The sequence below is a fragment of the Elephas maximus genome, chromosome 11, assembly GCF_024166365.1.
Source record: "Elephas maximus indicus isolate mEleMax1 chromosome 11, mEleMax1 primary haplotype, whole genome shotgun sequence".
Lineage (NCBI taxonomy): Eukaryota > Metazoa > Chordata > Mammalia > Proboscidea > Elephantidae > Elephas > Elephas maximus.
This window is the reverse complement of record NC_064829.1, coordinates 77,433,434-77,455,393: the sequence shown is the minus strand read 5'-3', so window position 1 is coordinate 77,455,393 and position 21,960 is coordinate 77,433,434. Positions and strand designations below refer to the sequence as shown.

General features: G+C 36.4%; 1 protein-coding gene across 1 annotated transcript in view; it reads right to left on the bottom strand.

The window, feature by feature from the left end:
* Positions 1-21,960, bottom strand: part of DOK6 (docking protein 6) — a 436,821-nt gene that overhangs the window by 270,060 nt on the left and 144,801 nt on the right. The window contains exon 2 of the mRNA XM_049902004.1: positions 126-233. Coding sequence (XP_049757961.1) covers positions 126-233 — 108 coding nt within the window. The remainder of the gene's footprint in view (positions 1-125; positions 234-21,960) is intronic.

Genomic DNA, 21,960 nt, shown 5'->3' with positions numbered 1-21,960 from the left:
CAGCACAGGGCTGTTTTATCCTGGCTATGCATTTTTGCTTCTGCAGATTTCATCGATCAACAGAAGTGTCGCCAGAAGTTGCTGTCAAGGGTGGGTCCCCCGGGACTCCAAAGATGGTGGCTTACCTTATGGAAGTTTCTGAAATAAGCTGCCTTTTCATCTGGAAATTTTTCTAGTCTTCTGGGTCCTTTGCTGGAAGCCTTCTTGAAAACCAACCAGCATCGTCTGAAAATCTGCAAGCAAAAAGGAAACCCATTATCCGTCTTTTCAAGATGAGTTTAGTAGCATCAGGACTTTGTATTTTCAATTAATTCATTGTAAGGAATTTAAAAAATACACTTGTCTTACAGATCAGCTTTCTTTTTTGAGTCATAAACATGATACTTGTTAAAATTATAGCAAAATATAAAAAAGTATTTAATTTAAAAAGATTTTTTGTGTGAAAAGATTTCAAATGATAAGGTTTTTAAACTGCTCGTTTCAGTCATCTGTAACGTAATTAAATCACTTGGGTGTCAATACAATTGAAAATATTTATTTTTAGCAGCTAGCGACAGGCAATTTCCCATTATCCATGCTAATGAAGTGGAGACTTCATAAAGTGAAGTATTTACATAATGCTCAATTTTCTATCTTTTGGAAAAACATCACATTTAAAATTATCTTGTAGGATTTTTTTTTTAAAAAATAAAAGCTCATATATTAACCCAAAACCCAAACCTGTTGCCATCGAGTCGATTCCGACTCATAATGACCCTAAAGGACATAGTAGAACTGCCCCACAGGGTTTCTAAGGAACAGCTGGTGGATTCAAACTTCTCGCCTTCTGGTTAGCAGCCAAGCTCTTAACTACTGCGCCACCAGGGCTCCTCATATATTAATTTAGAAAACAGAAAGAAGTTATGTTTTTATAATGGACATATCTGTGTCTCATCCTTTTATACTTTCATAATTAGTATTTATTAAAAACTATGAAAATTTTTTTTTTTTATATGCAGTGAAGCCCTGGTGGCACAATGGTTAAGAGCTCAGCTGTCAAACAAAAGGTCGATAGTTTGAATCCACCAGTTGCTACTTGGAAACCATATGGGACAGTTCTACTCTGTCCTATAGGGTCACTATGAGTCAGAATTGACTTGATGGCAATGGGTTTGATTTTTTTTTTTTTGGTTTATATGCAAAGTATTTTAAAATTTATATTAACATTTAATCTTCATAACTCCTTAAAGAGGTAGACATTGCTACCTTCATTTTAAGATAAACATAGTGCCAACATCAGGATTTGAACATATCTGTCTAACTCTTAGGTAAAAAAGCAAGACTAGTAATTACACAAACACAAACCATCATTTCTAGACTTTTCCTCTTTATAGAACTAATTCATATTGGATCTTTAGATTTATTTGTCAGCTGACCCCCACTGTATCACCCTCCATCCACAGTTATGTTTTCAGGCAAAGTAGTGAAAATGAGTCATCTTCTCTAGTAACTGAAAATGTCTAGAAATGCAAATTGCCCTCAACTTTTAAATTTCAACATTTAGAATTTTTTTTTTTTTTTTTGCTGGTGTTTATTCTCTACAGCCATAAAGAAATTCAAAGAAGAAAACCCCAGAAACTCTGATCACTATAATTTGCTTCTATTTCTTTATTTAATGGCTAAGTTGCCATGTTATTATTATTTTTTTTTAGCTAACATATCCATTGCCTTCAAGTTGACTCAGAGCGGCCCTGTAGGACAGAGTAGAACTGCTTCAAAGGGCTTCCAAGGCTGTAAATCTTTATGAAAGCAGATTGCCACATCTTTCGCCTGCTTTGCACCTGGTGGGTTCCAACTGCCCACCTTTCAGTTAGCAGTTAAGTGCTTCACTACTAACATAGGCCAGATAACATAATTCCTTCGAGATGTGCATTATTATTTACTAAAAGACAGTATTCCCCATATTAAATGGCAGTCTTAGGACAATCACTCTCATTGTAAAAGCAGAATTCATAGAACAACCACTCAAATACACAATGTTTCTGAGCTCCTTTTCTGCAGCCATGAAAAGCATATAAAGGACAAACCTGAACATCCTGCACACATCCATGTGCCCACACCCCGTTTAGATGCATGTCCTCTGTGAAGTGACTGTTAACCATGTACCACGAATTAGGAGTTTATTATTCCTTCAGAGCCCTAATGCCAAAGTGAACTACTTAAGAACAGGTCTTACTCATTTTTTAATACCAGACATCTACAAACAAACACCTGAAACACAGTAGGAGTACAACTTTTTGCAGAACCAAAGTGTTTTAATTATAAAAACAATTAAAAAAGTGTAAATTTTCATTACAATATCATACCAGCATATGGTTTAATAGCTTTAATTAACTCTATATGAATTTATTTAGGGTTGTAGAATTCTGCCTTTTAAACTTAAAAATATGTATATTTTAAGTGATAATAGATCTAGACAATGCAAGCGTAAGTAGAGACAGTTTGTTGCAGTAGAAAATTAAGAAAGCTTTGGTGTCAGGCAGACTTGGGTTTACATTACGGCTACACTACTTACTAGCTGCGCAACCTTAGACAAAGTAATATTTCTGACTTTCAGTTTCCTCTTCTAATAATGAAAGATGCCTGGTAGGATGGAACGAGAGTGTAACGAGACGGGCCCATGGTCTTGTGCCTAGAGGGTTCTCAAGAGGATCAGGTCATTTCTTCTTACAGAGAAGGTGCAATTTTTGTACACAACAAAGCCAATGATAACATAATCCTAAAAGACATTTAAATATTCCTGGTCCAGAACAATTAGAGTGCCGTATAAAAACCCATTGCTCTTGACTCGATGCCGACTCATAGCAGCCCTATAGGACAGAGTAGAACTGCCCCATAAGGGTTCCAAGCAGGGGCTGGTAGATTTGAACTGCCAACCTTTTGGTTAACAGCCAAGCTCTTAACTACTGAGCCACCAGGGCTCCACGGTGCCATATAAGAATTAAGGAAAATAAATAGAAAATAAATCAATGATCTCTACAACACGGCCTATGGGACTAGAAAGACTAGAATTGGAATTGCAGCTGAGCCTGTTGTTGGTGTCATGCAACTTTGGGAAAGTTAATTAACCCTCTGAATTGTGTCCTTAGAATGGGGAAAACTATACCTATTAGCATGAAATTATGTTATGATGAAAGAAATGAGGCATATAAAGCTCTTGCCACAGAGCCATACAGAGAAGCCTATAACTAAACAGATGGTAGTATAATAAAAAGTAGATAAAATTATTTTAACAACAAATCTAGTTCAGCATATCCATAATCATAATGGATCTTTGCACGTACTGTAAAAATCACTGCTTGTACCAATATATTTTTAAAGGTGTCAAATGATTCCCATCATTAGTCACATAATATCAATAAACAAAACTGTCTAAATATCCCATTGAACAAAAATATGAGTTCCTGCTAATTTCTCAAGGGTTTGGATATTGTCAATCAATATAGCTATTGTATTTACCAATACACAACTGAAAGAAAAAAATGCATTAGATTCAGTCTCTTCTTAAAATTACTCTCTCCACAATGTAGCATGAAGTCATTTTTACATAGGATAAATCATTTTACTCAGTCTTTAATACAATTCACACATTTTTGTTTCAGAAGCAGAGGATTATAGCGTAGTGTCCAAGGACACAGGTTTTAGATCAGACCAGCTTGTGATTTCCAGTGCAGGTTCTGCTGTTGATTAAATGCCTTGCCTCACAGAAGTTTTCCTAACTTCCTCATCTGTAAATTAAGACAATATACTTCATGAGGTTGTTATTTGAGAATTACATAAGACAGCCTGCTGAAAGGATCTAGCATTGGTGTCTGAAGTACGGGCCACAATCCCTTATCTGAAACACTTGGATTTGGGGTATTTTTAGATTTTTGTTGCTGTTGTTGATTAGCAGGGTGGTGGGATAGTGGTGGTGCTCCTTGCAGTAGTAATACTGTGGAAGTGAAAAACAATTAGACAACTCTGAGTAGGAACTGAACTGATTAGAAGCAGAAAATAATAAATATTTTTTAATTTGGGATGTATATAAATTATCATTATTTACCTTCTGGTTATTTTATAGTGTATCTACAGTCCTAGTTGAAGTAGGAAGGCTCTCAAATGCAATGGAGACCCAAATCCCTAGTAATATGGTTTCTTTTCTCAGACTAAGGCTCAGAGCCCAGGAACCTTTGTGGTGTCAAAAGAAGTCTTACAACATTTATGGACGCACATAATACACACTGGTTGGAATGCCCCTCTTGCATTACTGTTATTTTCTATTAAGTTAAAAATGGGCCCAAAAGCTTAAATGTTTACATTTAGAGTCTAAATGGTATTACAGAATGAAGTTAATTACAGATAAGGAAAAGGAAATGTGGTATTTTCAAAAATATTTTTCTATTACATTAATTTTTTTTATTACATTAATAGAGGCAACCACATACAGAAAAGACTAATTGTTAAAGATTTTGTTGTAGGCTACTTACCAAGTGGAGAGCCATAAATCATATTTTAATAAACTTTATTTTGGCATAATTTTAGATTTAGAGTCTTTGAAAAGATAGTACAGAGAGTTCCTGCATACATTTCACCCTGCTTCCCCCAATATCCTATATAACCGTGGTGTATTTTTCAAAACTAAGAAATTAACAGTGGTAAAATACTATTAAAAGGAGCCCTAGTGGCTCAATGGTTAAGTGCTGGACTGCTAACCAAAAGGTTGGCCTTCGAACCCACCAGCCATTCCATGGGGGAAAAGATCTGGCAATCTGCTCCCATAAAGATTACAGTCTGAGAAACCCTATGAGACAGTTCTACTCCATTCTATAGGGTCACCATGAGGTGGAATCAATGGCACACAACAACAAAATACTATTAACTAAACTACAGACTTTATAAGAAGCCCTCGGTGCACAGTGGTTAAGTGCTCAGCTGCTAACCAAAAGGTCGATGGTTTGTACCTACCAGCTACTCCACAGGAGAAAGATGTGGCAGTCTGCTTTCAAAAAAGATTTATGGCCTTTGAAACCCTATGGGGCAGTTCTACTCTGTCCTACAGGATCGCTATGGGTCAGAATCGACAGTACAGCACTGGATTTACTTTCTTGGTTTACGGGCTTCATTCAGATTTCACCAAACAAAAAAAAACAACCTGTTGCCGCCGAGTCAATTCTAACTCATAGCGACCCTATAGTGACCCTATCAGACAGAGCAGAACTGCCCCATAGGGTTTCCAAGGAGCAGCTTGTGGATTGGAACTGCTGACCTTTTGGTTAGCAGCCAAGATCTTAACCACTGTGCCACTAGGGCTCCCAGATTTCATCAGCTTCCCATTAGTGTCTTGTTTTTGTTCCAGGATCCCATTCAGGAGACCACATTGCATTTTGCCATCACGTCTTCTTAGTCTCCTCTGATCTGTGAGTTTCTCAGACTTTCCTCATTGTTTATTACCTTGACAGTTTAGAAGAGTACTGGTCAAATATTTTGTACAATGTCTCTTAATTTTGGTTGTCTCGATTTTTTAAAAAATTTATTTATTGTGCTTTAGGTGAAAGTTTACAAATCAAGTCAGTCTCTCATACAAAAAGACATATATACCCCGCCTTGTACTCCCAGCTGCTCTCGCCTTAATGAGACAGCACATTCCTCCTCTCCACTCTATATTCCCCATGTCCATTCAACCAGCTCCTGTCCCCCTCTTCCTTCTCATCTCACCACCAGATAGGAGTCGCCTGCATAGTCTCACATGTTTACTTGAGCCACGAAGTTCACCCCTCACCAGTATCATTGTCTATTTTATACTCCAGGCCAATGCCTGTCTGTAGAGTTGGTTTTGGGAATGGTTCCAATCTTGGGCTACCAAAGGGTCCGGGGACCATGACTGTCAGGGTCTCTCCGGTCTCAGTCAGATCATTAAGCCTGGTCTTTTTATGTCTCAATTACTTTTGATCTTCAAAGAGTCTTATGAAAATCTCACAGTAAAGGATTAAAACAAATAGCTTCTTCGAAAAAAATAATAGGAATTTATCCTCGCTATTTTTATGGTCCTGTTTTATTTTGATCAGATCTCTAAGTTGAGTTTCTAAACAAGTAGCAAATGAATCAGTTAATAAATGCAGAGTTTTCTGTCTTAAGACAAAGTGTTTCAAAATACTTTGCTTTTCAATGAGGGTAAAATGACAAAATTTCCCTGGTGTGGAGAGTTTGGAAGTGTCATTTCCTGTCAACGTGAAGTCAAACAAAGCATGGTCAGCACACCAAAAGTAGCCTCCACACCAGGAGTATGGAATTAACAGTACCAGGAGGGAATGACTCCTTTGTACTCTTCATCGAATAGGATTTTATTGCTGTACTATGTTCTGCATTAGGCCCTAGACAGAGGTCTTACGTGAAGATGCTGGAAAAGTTCCAGAATTGAGCAACAAAAATGACTGTCTGAGTCTCGGAAATCACTCCTCCGAGGGTGGAAAAAAGGAACAGGTTTTATTTTGCTTATATAAGATATGAATTCTTAGAGTACCTTGTTTTTATGTGCTTCTCATGAGAATACAAACTATAATTTACCTTCATTACGGTGTGTGGGAGGGGATGGTACAGTCTCTTCAGACAGTGCTTGGCTCTTCAAGGGCATGGAAAGAGGTAGAGACCATTTGGCTGGAGAGCAACTGCCTACAAGAAGATTCACCTTCCCCATGTGCTCCGTCTCTTTGTGGATGACACCTTTGTCTGCCCCATTGCTGTCCTGGGGTATAAACTGAATTCACTTCCTCACCAATGAATGGCAGTTTGTCTCTACAAACTGGTTCCTAGGTGTCCCTCAAGATTCTCCTTACAGAGGTTGCCAGGACTCCAGAAATTCCCAGGATCTCAAGCTGTTCCATGTCCTGAGTTTTCCACTGCATTAGCCAGCCAGCTAGCTTGCCGTAATTAAATACCCTCTTAACTCCCTTCCATCTGATGAAAACCCCTTTACCTCAAGATAGTCTCTTCTCCTGAGGGCTTTCTCCTTTTCAAGGTGATTTTACACAAAGGACTTTTTTTTTTTTTTTTTTTCTCTATTTAAGAGTCACTGTGAAATAGATGGCAGATTTCTTGGCTTTAGTTCATAGCTATAATTACGTTATTTAGCTAGGATTCATTCACAAGCTTTAACTTAACCAAAAGTCAGATTTAATGTGCCTGTTCCATCCCAAGCTGTTGACCTAATGAACCCTGTACTTCAAACAAGATTTTGGTTAGAAACTTGGAAAATTTTCTGATTACAGGAGTTGTCAGACCTGTGGGTTCATTGCACTGTTATTTATAACAGTATATCAGATGAAAAATAAACGTATCAACAAAAGCTCACTCAGCAATACTAACTGCAGTCTTATGCTATGAGTAATTTCAATTATTCAGTTGCAGGTCTTTGTCCTCTCACAAAATGTATATGGGACTATTGAAGGACCCATTTTGTTTTTCTAAAAAGCAGCTAATACCCTGGATTACACTTAATGCACTTAAGAGTGTTAGCTACCTTTTCAATAATGGCTTGTATTTAATTGCTATTAAATATATATCAATACCAGAATCATTCGTTCATTATTCATTCATTCAACAAATATTCGAGAGTCTATTATGTTCCAGTCATTGTCCTAATATCTATGGATATAGTAGTGAGGAACAAACAAAAACAATCATCTCAACAGCAACCAAAACCAAGTTCCTGAACTTATGAAAGAGGATTGCTGCCCTCATGGAACGTATATACCTCAGTGGGTAGACAGATAAATAAATGTGTTTGTAAACAGTAAGGTCAGTAGTGCTAAGTGCTGTGGAGAGAATTAGAGCACAATGTGGGGAGGGAAGCCCAGGCGTGGTAAGGGAAGAGGACACTTCATCACAGCAGAGAGGAGGTGAGAGAATGATTGTTATATCTGGGAAAAGAGCGTTTCCACTGGAGAATAGCAAGCCGAACCCCTGATGTGGGAGCCTCCCCAGGAAGGGCAATAGGCCAGTGTGGAAGGCAGCTACCCAGAGTTAGACAGTATGACATGAGAAGAGAGAGCTGGTGGAGCCAGGTCAGGTAAGGAGCTTGGCTTTTCCTAGAAAACGCCATTGAAGGCTTTGAGCAGTGAGGGAACATATGACTTAAATTTTAATAAGAAAGAGTTAGTGCAGCTTTACGAGCATCAGAAAAAGCGCATTCTAAGGCAAAAATATATTATTAAAGACAAACCAAAAAAAAAAGAAAAAAACCAAGCCCATTGTCGTCGAGTCATTTCTGACTCATAGAGACCCTACAGAGACACTTGACGTGAGTGAAGGTTAATTCAGCAGAAAATTTCAACAATTTTCTGAATTTGTAAATACCCACTAAGGTAGCCTCAAAAAATGAATTGACCAAAAAAAAAAAAAAAAAAGATAGTCACAAAAATACTTAAAAAACTCAGAATGTTTGAGAAACAAGACTAATCAAATTGATTGAACAGACATATACAGAACACTGCACCCAGTGACTGAAAAATATAAATTACTTTCAAACTCAAAAGGAACATGACAGAAATTGACCATATATTGGATTACAAACCAGCAAATTCAAATGACTGAAATCATATATTAAGCTCTCTGACTATAATATAGTAACAGAAAAGTCAATTAAAATAAAATTAGAAAATTCCCAAATGTTTAGATGTTACCTTATTGAATCTATAAATAGTCCTTAGTTCAAATAATAAATAATAATGGGATTTAGAGACTATTTCATCCTGCGTGATAATGAAAATATTATACAACAAAACTTATTAGTGACAGTTAAAGCAGTATTTAGAAAGAAATTATGGTTTTAAACGTATGGATTAAAAACAAGAAAAAAAAAAAGAATTAATGCTCTAGGTACCAATCTCAAGAAGTTAGAAAAGAAAAAGGAAACTAAATACAAACAGAACATAGAAAATAAAATAGTAAAAACTAATAAAAAACAAAGATAAAAGAGGAATAATAAAATTCAGTTATCAACTATAATATTCTCCTAAAAGAAGCAAATTTGTCTTTATTGATCCTCTCTATTGAATGCTTGTTTTCTATTTTATAAGTTTCTATTATTATCTATAATTGATAACTTGTAGCAAGACTGGCCATGGAAAAAGAGAGAAGGGATAAGTGGCAACGTTAGAAAGAAAAAAGAGAATTTCAATACAGATCCTGAAGACAATAAGAATATAATAATATATTGTGAACAGCTTTGTTAATAAAGTTGAAAATTTTCATAGAGTAGATAAATTGCTAAAATAGGGCAACTTACTAAACAGAATTTCTAACACTCAAGAAGAACTACAGAATCTGAGAAGTTCTATAACTTTTTCAAAAATTGAATCTATATGATGAACTATTGAGAAAAACAAAACAAAACCAACAAGGTTTTAACATAACATTCTGTCAGGCATTTAAGAAAGAAACATCAGTGGCCTTACATAAAATTTTTCTAAAGAGTATTAATAGGGGAATAGTTTCTTATTTTATGAAGTCAGAATAACTTAGATTAAAAATTTCAACAAGGATAGGGAGAAAAAATCATATGCAAAGATAAATTAACAAAACTAATTTGGGTTTATTCCAGTAATGCAATAATTACCTAAAGTTATATAATCAACTAATAAAATTGACCACATTAGCATAATAAAGGTAAAAATCTTATAATCATTTCACAAACAGCAGATAAGGCAGTAAATAAAATTCAATACATTTTCATTATAATAATTCTTAGCAAGAACAAGCAAAAGGTATCTACTATCAGCACTTCCACTTCATAGTGCACTGGCAGTGCTAGTCAACGCAATGAGGCAACAAAAAGGAGTGAAAAGTGGAAGGTTTGGAAAAGAAGCATTAAATTGTCATGATTCTTGGATAAGTTTATTCTGTATGTAGAATATCATAAATAATTTATAGATAAATTGTTAGTATTAGAATGTGTTTAGCAAGGTCTGTGGATACTAGCTCTATACAGTAAAATCAGTGGTACTATTATATGCCATCAATGAACACTAACAAGATGAAAACTTAAAAATTATAACGATTTGAATTAGCATCCTTAGACACCACATATTGAGCAACAAATCTAATGAATGATGTACAAGACTTCAAACTGTAAAAAACTGACAAAGCCAAAGGAAAATATTCAGACTGAAGCCCAAAGAGGCAAAAGGATGCAACATATAGAAAAGAACGTAAGAGATATCTGTAGCATGGCAAAAAGGTTGAACATATGTGAAATTAGAATCCCAAAAGGAAAAGAGTATAAAAACAACATTTGAAGAAATAATTTTTGAGAACTTTTTAAAGCAAAAGATATCAACCCAAAGATTCAAGAAGCTCTACAAACTCCAAGCAGGAAAACTATAAAGCCACATCAAATCAACTCTTAATAAAACTACTTAACCCCTGCTTAAAAAAATTAAGAAATTTTAAGAAGAAATAAATCATTGAAGAGAGTTATCATGTTTATACAGTGAAATCTGTGGCAGCTAGAATTCAACAGAGCTGCCTTCTTTTTCTGGGTCTCCCAAGTTTCCCACCTTTGACGGGGTGCAGTCTTAACACTTTTCTATTAGTGGAAAATATTTGAATTTCCTTTTCTGACAGGTTTCTGCCTTACGAAGATTCTGGCTTTTGCAGGTTTTGCTGCAGTTTAAGGCTGAATATTGCAAAAATGTTAATCCTCTGTAAACTAATCTACAGATTCAATGCAAGCCAATCTAAAAATGTTCTACTTCATGGAACTTCACTAACTGATCATCACATTTGTAAATATGAAGTACAAAGGACCATGTATAGCCAAGATACTTGAATAACATAACAAGATGGGAAGATTTGCTATATGGAATACCAAGACTCATTAAGTACACATTAATTAATACACCATAGAATTGGGCAAAGACAAATAAACTACTGTAATAGTCTATAAACAGATCAACACATGTGCAAATTTGATTTATAACAAAAGGAGCATTTTAACACAATAAGGAAAAGACAGTCCTCTTAATAAATTGTGCTGGGACAACTGGATGTCCATGTCAAAAACAAGATGAAAACTGAGCTCTCCCGCACATGATACCTAAAAATCCATTTCAGGTGGATTGTAGACATGAATGTTTTTAAAAGCCCCAGTAATAAAGCTTCTAGAAAAATTCATGGTATGCTAATTAGTACAGTAATGATCTCAAAGTCATTTTTGGAAACTATTGGACAGAAATATATAAATGTAAAAAAAAAAGATATTTAAATCAATAAGAATTTAAAATTTCTTTTCTATCAAGAAAGAACATTCAGAATTAAAAATCAAGCCATAGATTAGAAGATATTTGCAAACATGGTATTTTGACGTGAATAATGCACACCTTCTATGTGTTTGCCAACTGCTGTCTCCCCCGTGAGGTATTTTCATAAGTGCCTCTATGTTAATTTTTTACAAGTTGCTGTAAAAAATTAGCACAGCATACTTACGAAAATACCTAGTAAGGGGAGGAAATTGTTGGCAAAGAAATGTAGAAAGTGCACATTATTTGCATCAGAATATGGTAACTTACAAAGAACACATATCCAGAAAATGTAAAGAACTCCAAGAAATCCAAAAGAAAAAAGACAGAATCCAGGAGGAAAAATTGGCAAGGTGCTTGAACAGGCACTTACAAACAGAAGCTGTACAAATGGCCAGTAAGCTTATGAAAGTTGCTCCATCTTATTAACACTCATGGAAATCTGAAGTAAAATGAAATATCACTCATTCTTAACAAAATAAAGAAGTAAAAATGCTGACAATATCAAGTACTGGTGAGAAGGAGGAGCAACCTTGCTGGTGGGAGTGGGTTTTGGATAACATTAGAAGATACACATACCTATGATCTAGCAATTCTACTTTGGGTTATGTACCCAACAGAAATGAGTGCATACTGCACAGGAATATTCATAACGGCATTGCTTATATAGTCTCAAATGCATAAACTGTGCTTTATGTATACAACGGAATACTAATCAACAATGAAATAAATGAACTACATCTATACCTAACCAACCACACAAATGAATCTTAAAAGCCTAACACTGAAGAATCGGGCACAGAAGAATACATATTTAGAGTCATTTATATAAACTCCCCAAATAGGCAAAATCAAGTTACGCTGTTGGGAGACTGTTGGGATACATACGTACATGGTGAGTGTGTACAGAAGAGCAAGGAGGCGGCTTCCACGGCAATCATCACAGTGGCTACATTTTGGGGGGAAGTAGTGGTGTGAATATCAATGCCCATGGAAGCAGCAGTCAAGAAATCAAACAACATACTGCATTGGGCATATCTGTTGCAAAAGATCTCTTTAAAGTTCTAAAAAGCAAAGGTGTCACTCTGGCAACTAAGGTGCACCTGAACCAAGTCAAAGTCTTTTCAATCACCACTATGCATGAGAAGCTGGACAATGAAAAAGGAACATTGAAGAAGAACTGCATTTGAATTGTGGTGCTAATGAAGAACACTGACTATACTGTGGACTGCCAGAAAAATGAACAAATTAGTCTTAGAAGAAATAAAAACAGAATTGCTCTTCAGAAGTAAAGATGAGGAGACTTTGACTTGCTTACTTTGGACATGTCATCAGGAAAGACCGATACCTAAAAAAGGACATCATGTTTAAGAAAGTAAAGGGTAAGTGAAAATGAAGAAAGTCATCAATGAGATGGATTGACATGACAGTTGTGTAACCATGGGCTGAAATGTATCAAAGATCATGAAGATAACGTACGATTAGCCCACGTTGTGTTCTATTATATACAAGGTCATCATGAGTTGCAGCCTACTCAATGGCAACTGACAATAGAAAATACGAAGGAAAGGGACACGTTGGAAGTTTCTACTTGGCTGCTAACAGTGCCCTGTTTTTCTATCTGGGTGGTATATACACCAGTATTTGCTTTAATCTGTCCATTTAGTGTTCACGCCATATTCTCTACGGTTGTTTTCATTGACAATTAAAAAACGTTTAAAAATACCATGTTGTATATTCAGGTTTACTCAGATCTTACAGGGAGGGGGCGAGGGCATTTCACTCATATTTGTTTCTATTTCTAAGAAGAAAAGATATAGCAAGAGATAAGGGTATAAGAATTATCTCCTCTAGTATTTTCCAGGATAGCAGAAGGCAGTCTCTGATAAGAAGGTGTTAGGGTAAACCATGAATTTGACTGCACACATTAAGCAATCAAGTAAACACAAAACAACTTCTTGGCTAAGATGCAGCTATCCCAGAAGTGCTGTTGAGTTTCTAAAAAGCCCTGATGGTTCCAGTTTGTCTACTAAAAAATAAGTCAACAACCAGACCTTGAATTTCAGAGTCTGCAGCATATAAAGAAGTGGCTATTCTGGTTCTCGTGAAGGGAAGCCCGGTGGGATTCTAACCGGGCAAGTGTATTAAACCAACACTTGTTGGGCACTTCAGTGTGCTAAAAGCTTTACATACATTATCAGGTAATTATGGCCACAATCCAGAAAGGTAAATATTACTAATCCATTTAACTCGAGCAATTTGGCAAAAATCCCAAAATCAACAGGAACCGAACTCTAATCCATGTCTGGCTTCAAAGCCTGTGTTTTTAGCCCATCCCTGTGGCCTACCTGTTCCTGTGATATCGTTTTGTCTCTAATCTAAATTGTGGTGTACCAGAGGTGTAATTAATAGCGTGACTTAGTAATGGCTATATAGAGAAGGGTATGACACGTTATATTATCCTTGTGTGAAATAATTATTTTCTATAATCATTCTTTAGAATATACTTCATATGCTATGCATGACCATGCTGGAATTTATTACATTAACAGTGTTCTCCAGCTACCTTTTATCTTTCCTTGTGAACTATTAATTGACTTGGGGGCAGAAATAGCAATTTTTTCCTTCCTACAGCAAAATAGGCATTAAAAATATGATTCAGATGAATTCATAGCTGTACTAATATTTAAAAATCAGTTTTTATTTCCTTTTTTTCTTAAAGACATATCTACTCAATACTGAAAATGAAATTGGAGAATATTAAAAATCCCTTAAAATACCACCACCATCCATAGAAAAAATATCGTTAACACTGTACTGGACATCCTTCCAAGACAGCCCTCTCTTGCTCTCTCTCCACTCACACACATACCCTTATGTGCAGCTATGTTACTTTGTAATTCAGTTAACAAATAATCTCTTATCTGCTATTTGTCAGGTACAGATTCAATTGCTGGGCATTAAGCAGTGAACAAAACAAAAATATCTGCCTCCCTGTCCTCATGGAGTTTGCCTTCCAGCAGAGGGACAAAGACAATATGCAAAATACACCCAAGTCCCTGGATTATGAATGAGTTCCATTCCTAAATCTGTCTTTAAGTCAAATTTGTAGATAAATCACAACACTTGGTACAGTTCATATCTAACATCAGTCAGATGTTTGTCTTAGTATATATGCATAGAAAGGTATACTATATACTAAAGAACATTAAAGAAACACTTCCAGATACACTAAAACACCTTTAACATAATACAGTAATAATAATGTTTTGATGCATGTTGCAAAGTAGCACCTGTTATTATGAACCACTGTATATACCTTGAATTTTTAATATAGTAGGCTTTACTGGGGCTGATTCATAACTACGGGCTGTACAAAAGTCAGACGTTTCTAACCTGTAGACTGCCTATTACTAAACAGACTACAGAGTACAATAAAGAATAGTCACAATGAAGAGAATTAAGAGAACGGGAACAGGAAGTTCTGGAGGAAGTAATTAGCTTTTTCGCTCAGCAGATGTTCTGCACTTCATTCCATATCAGTAAACATACATGTACAGAATCATTTTCATGGTAACTCATAAGTGCATTTTTGTGTTAAATATTTCCATTTATGTGTTAAATATTCACAATCATGAATCCATTTCCTGAATTCATGACTATGAATTTTCTTGACATCACTATAAAAGAAAATATAGATCATATAAATTTAGTATATTTCCTATATAAAATTTATATAATACATGATTGTATATTTAAACATTTATATATTTTACATATACAAATGCTCTAAAACAAATTCTTAGAAAAAATTTATTTTTCAAAATAGTCTATGCCTGCACATCTCAGTATGTAAAACTCCCTGAGTATCTTTTCTGCTGGATTTAGCCACTAGACAATGCGTTTTTCAAGTGTATAGGCCAGGTTCTTTTAATCTTTGTACATTAAGTCTTCATTAAGTTCTTGGAAAGGAGCCCTAGTGGCGCAGTGGTTAAGTGCTCAGCTGCTAACCAAAAGGTCGGCAGGTGGTTTGAACCCACCAGATGCTCCGTGGGAGAAAGATGTGGCAGTTTGCTTCCTTAAAGATTTACAGCCTTGGAAACCCTATGGGGTTGCTATCAGTCAGAACTGACTTGACAGCAGTAGGTTTGGTTTGGTTTTATTAAATGTTACTGCCGGTAACTAAGTTTTTTTTTTTTTTAATTTACTGATGGAAACTGTCAAATTATAGCAGTAGGGAAAACAAAATGATGCAGCCACCCTCTAACGCCTAAACTAAATGAACTCTCAGTTCTCCATGTACCTCATAATTTTCTTCACATTTTTCTAAAGAAGCACTCATGAAGTGTTCTCTGTGGACTAGTGCCCCATTTGATACTAACATACGCACTGAGTAAAGAAACCAAGATTCTTCTATTTATAAATGATTCTGCAATATGTTAGACTAAACTGAGTTAAATGGATTTTTTACTCGGATTCTCAAAGCCTTTACAATATGCATTGGGTATATCTGGAGGGAATAAGTATGTATTGTTTTCCAAATTCATTTAACCAGAGTATATTTTTTGTCTGTTTCTTTTGTTTTATTTTGCTTCATCTTATCCTATCCAGGGTTGCTGAATACTGGGAAGAAATCACAATTTCTTACCGATGCTAGTTTCCAAAAACATTTTCACCTAGGCACTATGAGAGTCTGAAAATATGTGGATGGTTATCTATTTATATATAAAATATATAACTTTGATCCTTAAGAAGAGAGTTTCAGAGACATAGAGTGACTGAAACTTAAAACCTTATTATATATTATAAAAGAAATAAACAACCCTAGGAAAACCTACATGTCCATCAGTTTGTCGTGCTGTGGGGACTTGCGTGTTGCTATGATGCTGGAAGCTATGCCACCGGTATTCAGATACCAGCAGGGTCACCCATGGAGGACAGGTTTCAGCTGAGCTTCCAGGCTAAGGAAGACTAGGAAGAAGGACCTGGCAGTCTACTTCTGAAAAGCATTAGCCAGTGAAAACCTTATGCATAGCAGTGGAACATTGTCTGATATAGTGCTGGAGGATGAGCGCTCCAGGGTGGAAGGCACTCAAAGGATGCCTGGGGAAGAGCTGCCTCCTCAAAGTAGAGTTGGCCTTAATGACGTCGATGGAGTAAAGCTTTCGGCACCTTCATCTGCTGATGTGGCATGACTCAAAATAAGAAGAAATAGCTTCGAACATCCATTAATAATTGGAACCTGGAATGTATGAAGTATGAATCTAGGAAAATTGGAAATTGTCAAAAATGAAATGGAACGCATAAACATCAATCTCCTAGGCATTAGTGAGCTAAAAGAGACTGGTACTGGCCATTTTGAATCAGACAATAATATAGTCTACTATGCTGGGAATGACAACTCGAAGAGGAATGGTGTTGCACTGATCCTCAAAAAGAACATTTCAAGATCTATCCTGAAGTACAACGCTGTCAGTGGTAGGATAATATCCATACTTCTACAAGGAAGACCAGTTAATATGACTATTATTCAAATTTATGCAACAAGCAGTAGGGCCAAAGATGAAAAAATAGAAGATTTTTATCAGCTGCTGCAGTCTGAAATTGATTGAACATGCAATCAAGATGCATTGATAATTACTGGCGATTGGAATGCAAAAGTTGGAAACAAAGAAGAAGGATCAGGAGCTGAAAAATATGGCCTTGGTGACAGAAACAATGCCGCAGATTGAATGACAGAATTTTGCAAGACCAACGACATCTTCATTGCAAATACCTTCTTTCATCAACATAAACAGCGACATGGATTTCGCCAGACGGAACACACAGAAATCAAACTGACTACATCTGTGGAAAGAGACGATGGAAAAGCTCAATATCATCAGTCAAACAAGGCCAGGGGCCGACTGTGGAACAGACCATCAATTGCTCATATGCAAGTTCAAGCTGAAACTGAAGAAAATCAAAGCGAGTCCACGAGAGCCAAAATGTGAACTTGAGTATATCCCACCTGAATTTAGAGACCACCTGATGAACAGATTTGACACAGTGAACACTAGTGATCAAAGACCAGACGAGCTGTGGAATGACATCAAGGACATCATCCATGAAGAAAGCAAGAGGTCACTGAAAAAAACAGGAAAGAAGGAAAAGACCAAGATGGATGTCAGTGGAAACTCTGAAACTTGCTCTCGAACGTCGAGCAGCTAAAGCAAAAGGAAGAATTGATGAAGTAAAAGAACTGAAGATTCCAAAGTGCATCTCGATAAGAAAAAGTAAAGTATTATACTGACACGGGCAAAGAGCTGGAGATGGAAAACCAAAAGGGAAGAACATGCTCGGCGTTTCTCAAACTGAAAGAATTGAAGAAAAAATTCAAGCCTTGAGTCGCAATAGTGAAGGATTCCATGGGGAAAATATTAAACAACGCAGAAAGCATCAAAAGAAGATGGAAGGAATACACAGAGTCATTATACCAAAAAGAATTAGTCGATATTCAACCATTTCAAGAGGTGGCATATGATCAGAATGATGGTACTGAAGGAAGAAGTCCAAGCTGCTCTGAAGGCATTGGCGAAAAACAAGGCTCCAGGAACTGATGGAATATCAATTGAGATGTTTCAACAAACAGGTGCATCGCTGGAGGTGCTCACTCGTCTATGCCAAGAAATATGGAAGACAGCTTCCTGGCCAACTGACTGGAAGAGATCCATGTTTATGCCTATTCCCAAGAAAGGTGAGCCAACCGAATGTGGAAATTATAGAACAATATCATTAATATCACATGCAAGCAAAATTTTGCGCAAGATCATTCAAAAATGGCTGCAGCCGTATATTGGCAGGGAACTGCCAGAAATTCAGGCCAGTTTCAGAAGACTTGGAACCAGGGATATCATTGCTGGTGTCAGATGGATCCTGGCTGAAAGCAGAGAATACCAGAAGGATGTTTACCTGTGTTTTATTGACTATGCAAAGGCATTCGACTGTGTGTATCATAACAAACTATGGATAACATTGCAAAGAATGGGAATTCCAGAAGACTTAATTGTGCTCATAAGGAACCTTTCCATAGATCAAGAGGTAGTTGTTCGGACAGAACAAGGGGATACTGATTGGTTTAAAGTCAGGAAAGGTGTGTGTCAGGGTTGTATTCTTTCACCATACCTATTTAATCTGTATGCTGCGCAAATAATCTGAGAAGCTGGGCTGTATAATCAAAAACGGGGCATCAGGATTGGAGGAAGACTCATTAACAACCTGCGTTATGCAGATGACACAACCTTGCTTGCTGAAAGCGAAGAGGACTTGAAGCACTTACTAATGAAGATCAAAGACCACAGCCTTCAGTATGGATTGCACCTCAACATAAAGAAAACAAAAATCCTCACAACTGGACCAACGAGCAACATCATGATAAACGGAGAAAAGATTGAAGTTGTCAAGGGTTTCATTTTACTTGGAGCCACAATCAACAGCCATGGAAGCAGCAGTCAAGAAATCAAAAGATGCATTGCATTGGGTAAATCTGCTGCAAAGGACCTTTTTAAAGTGTTGAAGAGCAAAGATGTCACCCTGAAGACTAAGGTGTGCCTGACCCAAGCCATGGTATTTCCAATTCCATCATATGCATGTGAAAGCTGGACAATGAATAAGGAAGACTGAAGAAGAATTGATGCCTTTGAATTGTGGTGTTGGTGAAGAATATTGAATATACCATGGACTGCCAAAAGAAGGAACAAAGCTGTCTTGGAAGAAGTACAGCCAAAATGCTCCTTAGAGGCAAGGATGGCGGGACCGTACTTAGGACATGTCCAGAGGGATCAATCCCTGGAGAAGGACATCATGCTTGGCAGAGTACAGGGTCAGCGGAAAAGAGGAAGACCCTCAACGAGATGGATTGACACAGTGGCGGCAACAATGAGCTCAAGCATAACAACGATTGTAAGGGTGGCTCAGGACCGGGCAGTGTTTTGTTCTGTTGTGCATGGGGCCGCTATGAGTTGGAACTGACTCAACGGCACCTAACAACAGCAGCAACAGGAAAACCTATAGTTTTTGGGTTTTGTCCAAAAAAAATGTTTAGAAAATTCTGAAGTTACCAACACGGAAAAGGACTGAATGAGAACAGGGTGTTGGATTACAAAACTTAAAATCCAGGTTTCATTATACAAATTTATAGGGTGAGCACTAAGAGAACATCTGTAGCATCTCAAGCCGTTCGCTTCCATGCTGTTTGACTCCATCAGTATGGTAGTAGGAACACTGCATCTTATAATTACTCAATAAAACAGCGCATGTCTGTAATTTGTAAGATCCCCTTATACAACTGCTCTTAAACATGGCAACTCTCACAAGAACTGCAAACACAATAATGATATTTCCCCTTATGTAACATTTTTCTTCCAAGAAGTCTCATTCGTTTGGCAAACATCCACATGCATCTAAGGAGCACGTCATTCTTTAAGATTAAAATCAGATACAGAACTCCAGATACCATTAACTCTTTCTGCATATTAAGGTAGAGGTTCTTACGTAAATTACAGCCTAAAGAATTTAGGTTTTTAGAACAAACAAAATATTTCAAAATTACCGATGAAATCAAATCTTAAAAACAGCCAGTATAGGCCAAGGATATCACAGGCCAGGCGGGTGGCTTGGTATTTCAGGTTGCCTTGATTTTTCAAGCTACACGTCCCTCCTACAATGCCAGAATCTTAGGTGTCATTGTAAACTCCTATAGTTCTGTGACTCCTGTATGCTCAGCTGAATGGGGAGTTGAGGATGCTAGCAGAAATACATCCTTTTTGGGTCCTTTTTATGTATACATATCTGTATCTTCCGATGTAGTTCACAGTCTGCTGAGTTCTCTGAAATAAATGATATGGCTCTTTGATAAACGTAAAGCCTGAAATGGTTTTCTCCACTTGTGACTTTATCAGAAATATTTAAAAATACAGCAGCAACTGAAAATGATGAGCCAACTTTCACTATAAAATTTTAGTAAGGGGTACCAACCAGTCCACAGTGATAAAAGGCAAAGAGATTTCTTCAAATGAACATATTGCTAGGGCTGTGGTATATATATGTATTTTCTCACATAGTTACAAGTCTAAAATATTTTATTACCTAATTTAGTCATAAAATTAACCATCACAATTTTTACTTTGATGCAGCAGAAAGTGGGGGTCATTGATAAGCTTTATTACGAGAGTGATACGATGGAATTGACATTTAAGGACTATTTAGTCCAGTAGCAGGATTAATAATGACTTTGGGAATGGAAACATTTCATTAGGTAATTACACGTAACAGGATTACAACTCAGCCTTTTGTTGAAGACAGAAGATGAGTTCAAGATGAGAAATATTAAGAATTTAGAACTTCAAAGTAAACTCAATATAAGATTGAAGGCGAGAGATGAGTTAAAGACATATGTAGGCTTTTACACCTGTACGATGAAGTAAATGATGGCATTGTTGCAATTGTCAGAAAATCTAAGAAAGGAGGAGTTTAGTTTTAGGAATATTAAGTTTGATGATATCTAAACATCTGCATATACCAAAACTGTTCTTGTCAAAGTTATAAAGTGCAGCCTTCCTGTTAAATCAGATGAAAGCTTTTCAGTCTACCTCTTAACATAATTTCTCACTATTAACTATATCCTTTTTGTGAAAACTTTATCTTACTTCTATTTCCTTGGTATAAATTTTCATATGCATCACCCATCTTTCTATGTCAATTCCTCCCTAACTACTTATTACTTAGTGTTTTCTTCTGCCTCCTAAAACTGGAAAGTTCAATATATGTAAAATATCAAATCAACAAAGAAATTTCCATAACTTCTGTTGCAAATCAGTATACCAACTTGGCTTACATCCACATATTTTCTGAACTGTCTTGAATGGAATGTTTAAAGCTAAAGCAGAATTACTCAATGCTTCTAATAAATTATTCCTCTTTGAATATAATGTGCTATTCAGAGGTTGGTTTCAAATGAGGGACACATCCTATAGTTTTGGCTGATGTGAGTGAGTTTTCTGGTAATAAAAAGGACTACGATACTAAGTGTGGTATTGGCAAAGAATATTGAGTATACCATGGACTGCCAGGAAATCGAACAAATCTGTCTGGGAGGAAGTATAGCCAGAATGCTCCTAGGAAGCAAGGATGGTGAGATGTGTGTCACTTACTTTGGACATGTCATCATTGGTAAGATAGAAGGTCAGTGAAAAAGAGGAAGACCCTCAATGAGGTAGACTGACCCAGTGGCTGCAACAATGGGCTCAAACACAGCAATGATCATGAAGATGGCAAAGGATCAGGCAACATTTCATTCTATGAGTCAGAGTCAACTCAATGTCACCTAACAACAGCAGTAACATCACTGGTTATATTTCAAATGGCCATAAAAAACCGCTAGATTTGGTAATGAATTTGAGGGATCACTAAAATTTCAATTATAGGTGAAATTTTACAATGATCTAAAAGAAATTCTAGAGTTTGTAGGGTCAGTTGTCTGTAATAAACTATTTTGTACGTGCACTGCACACATCACATCATTACCGATCGACATTATTTAAAAAAAATTTACAAGTATACTTCTCTACAATTTTTTTCAATAATTTGGAATATAAATCCTTCTAAG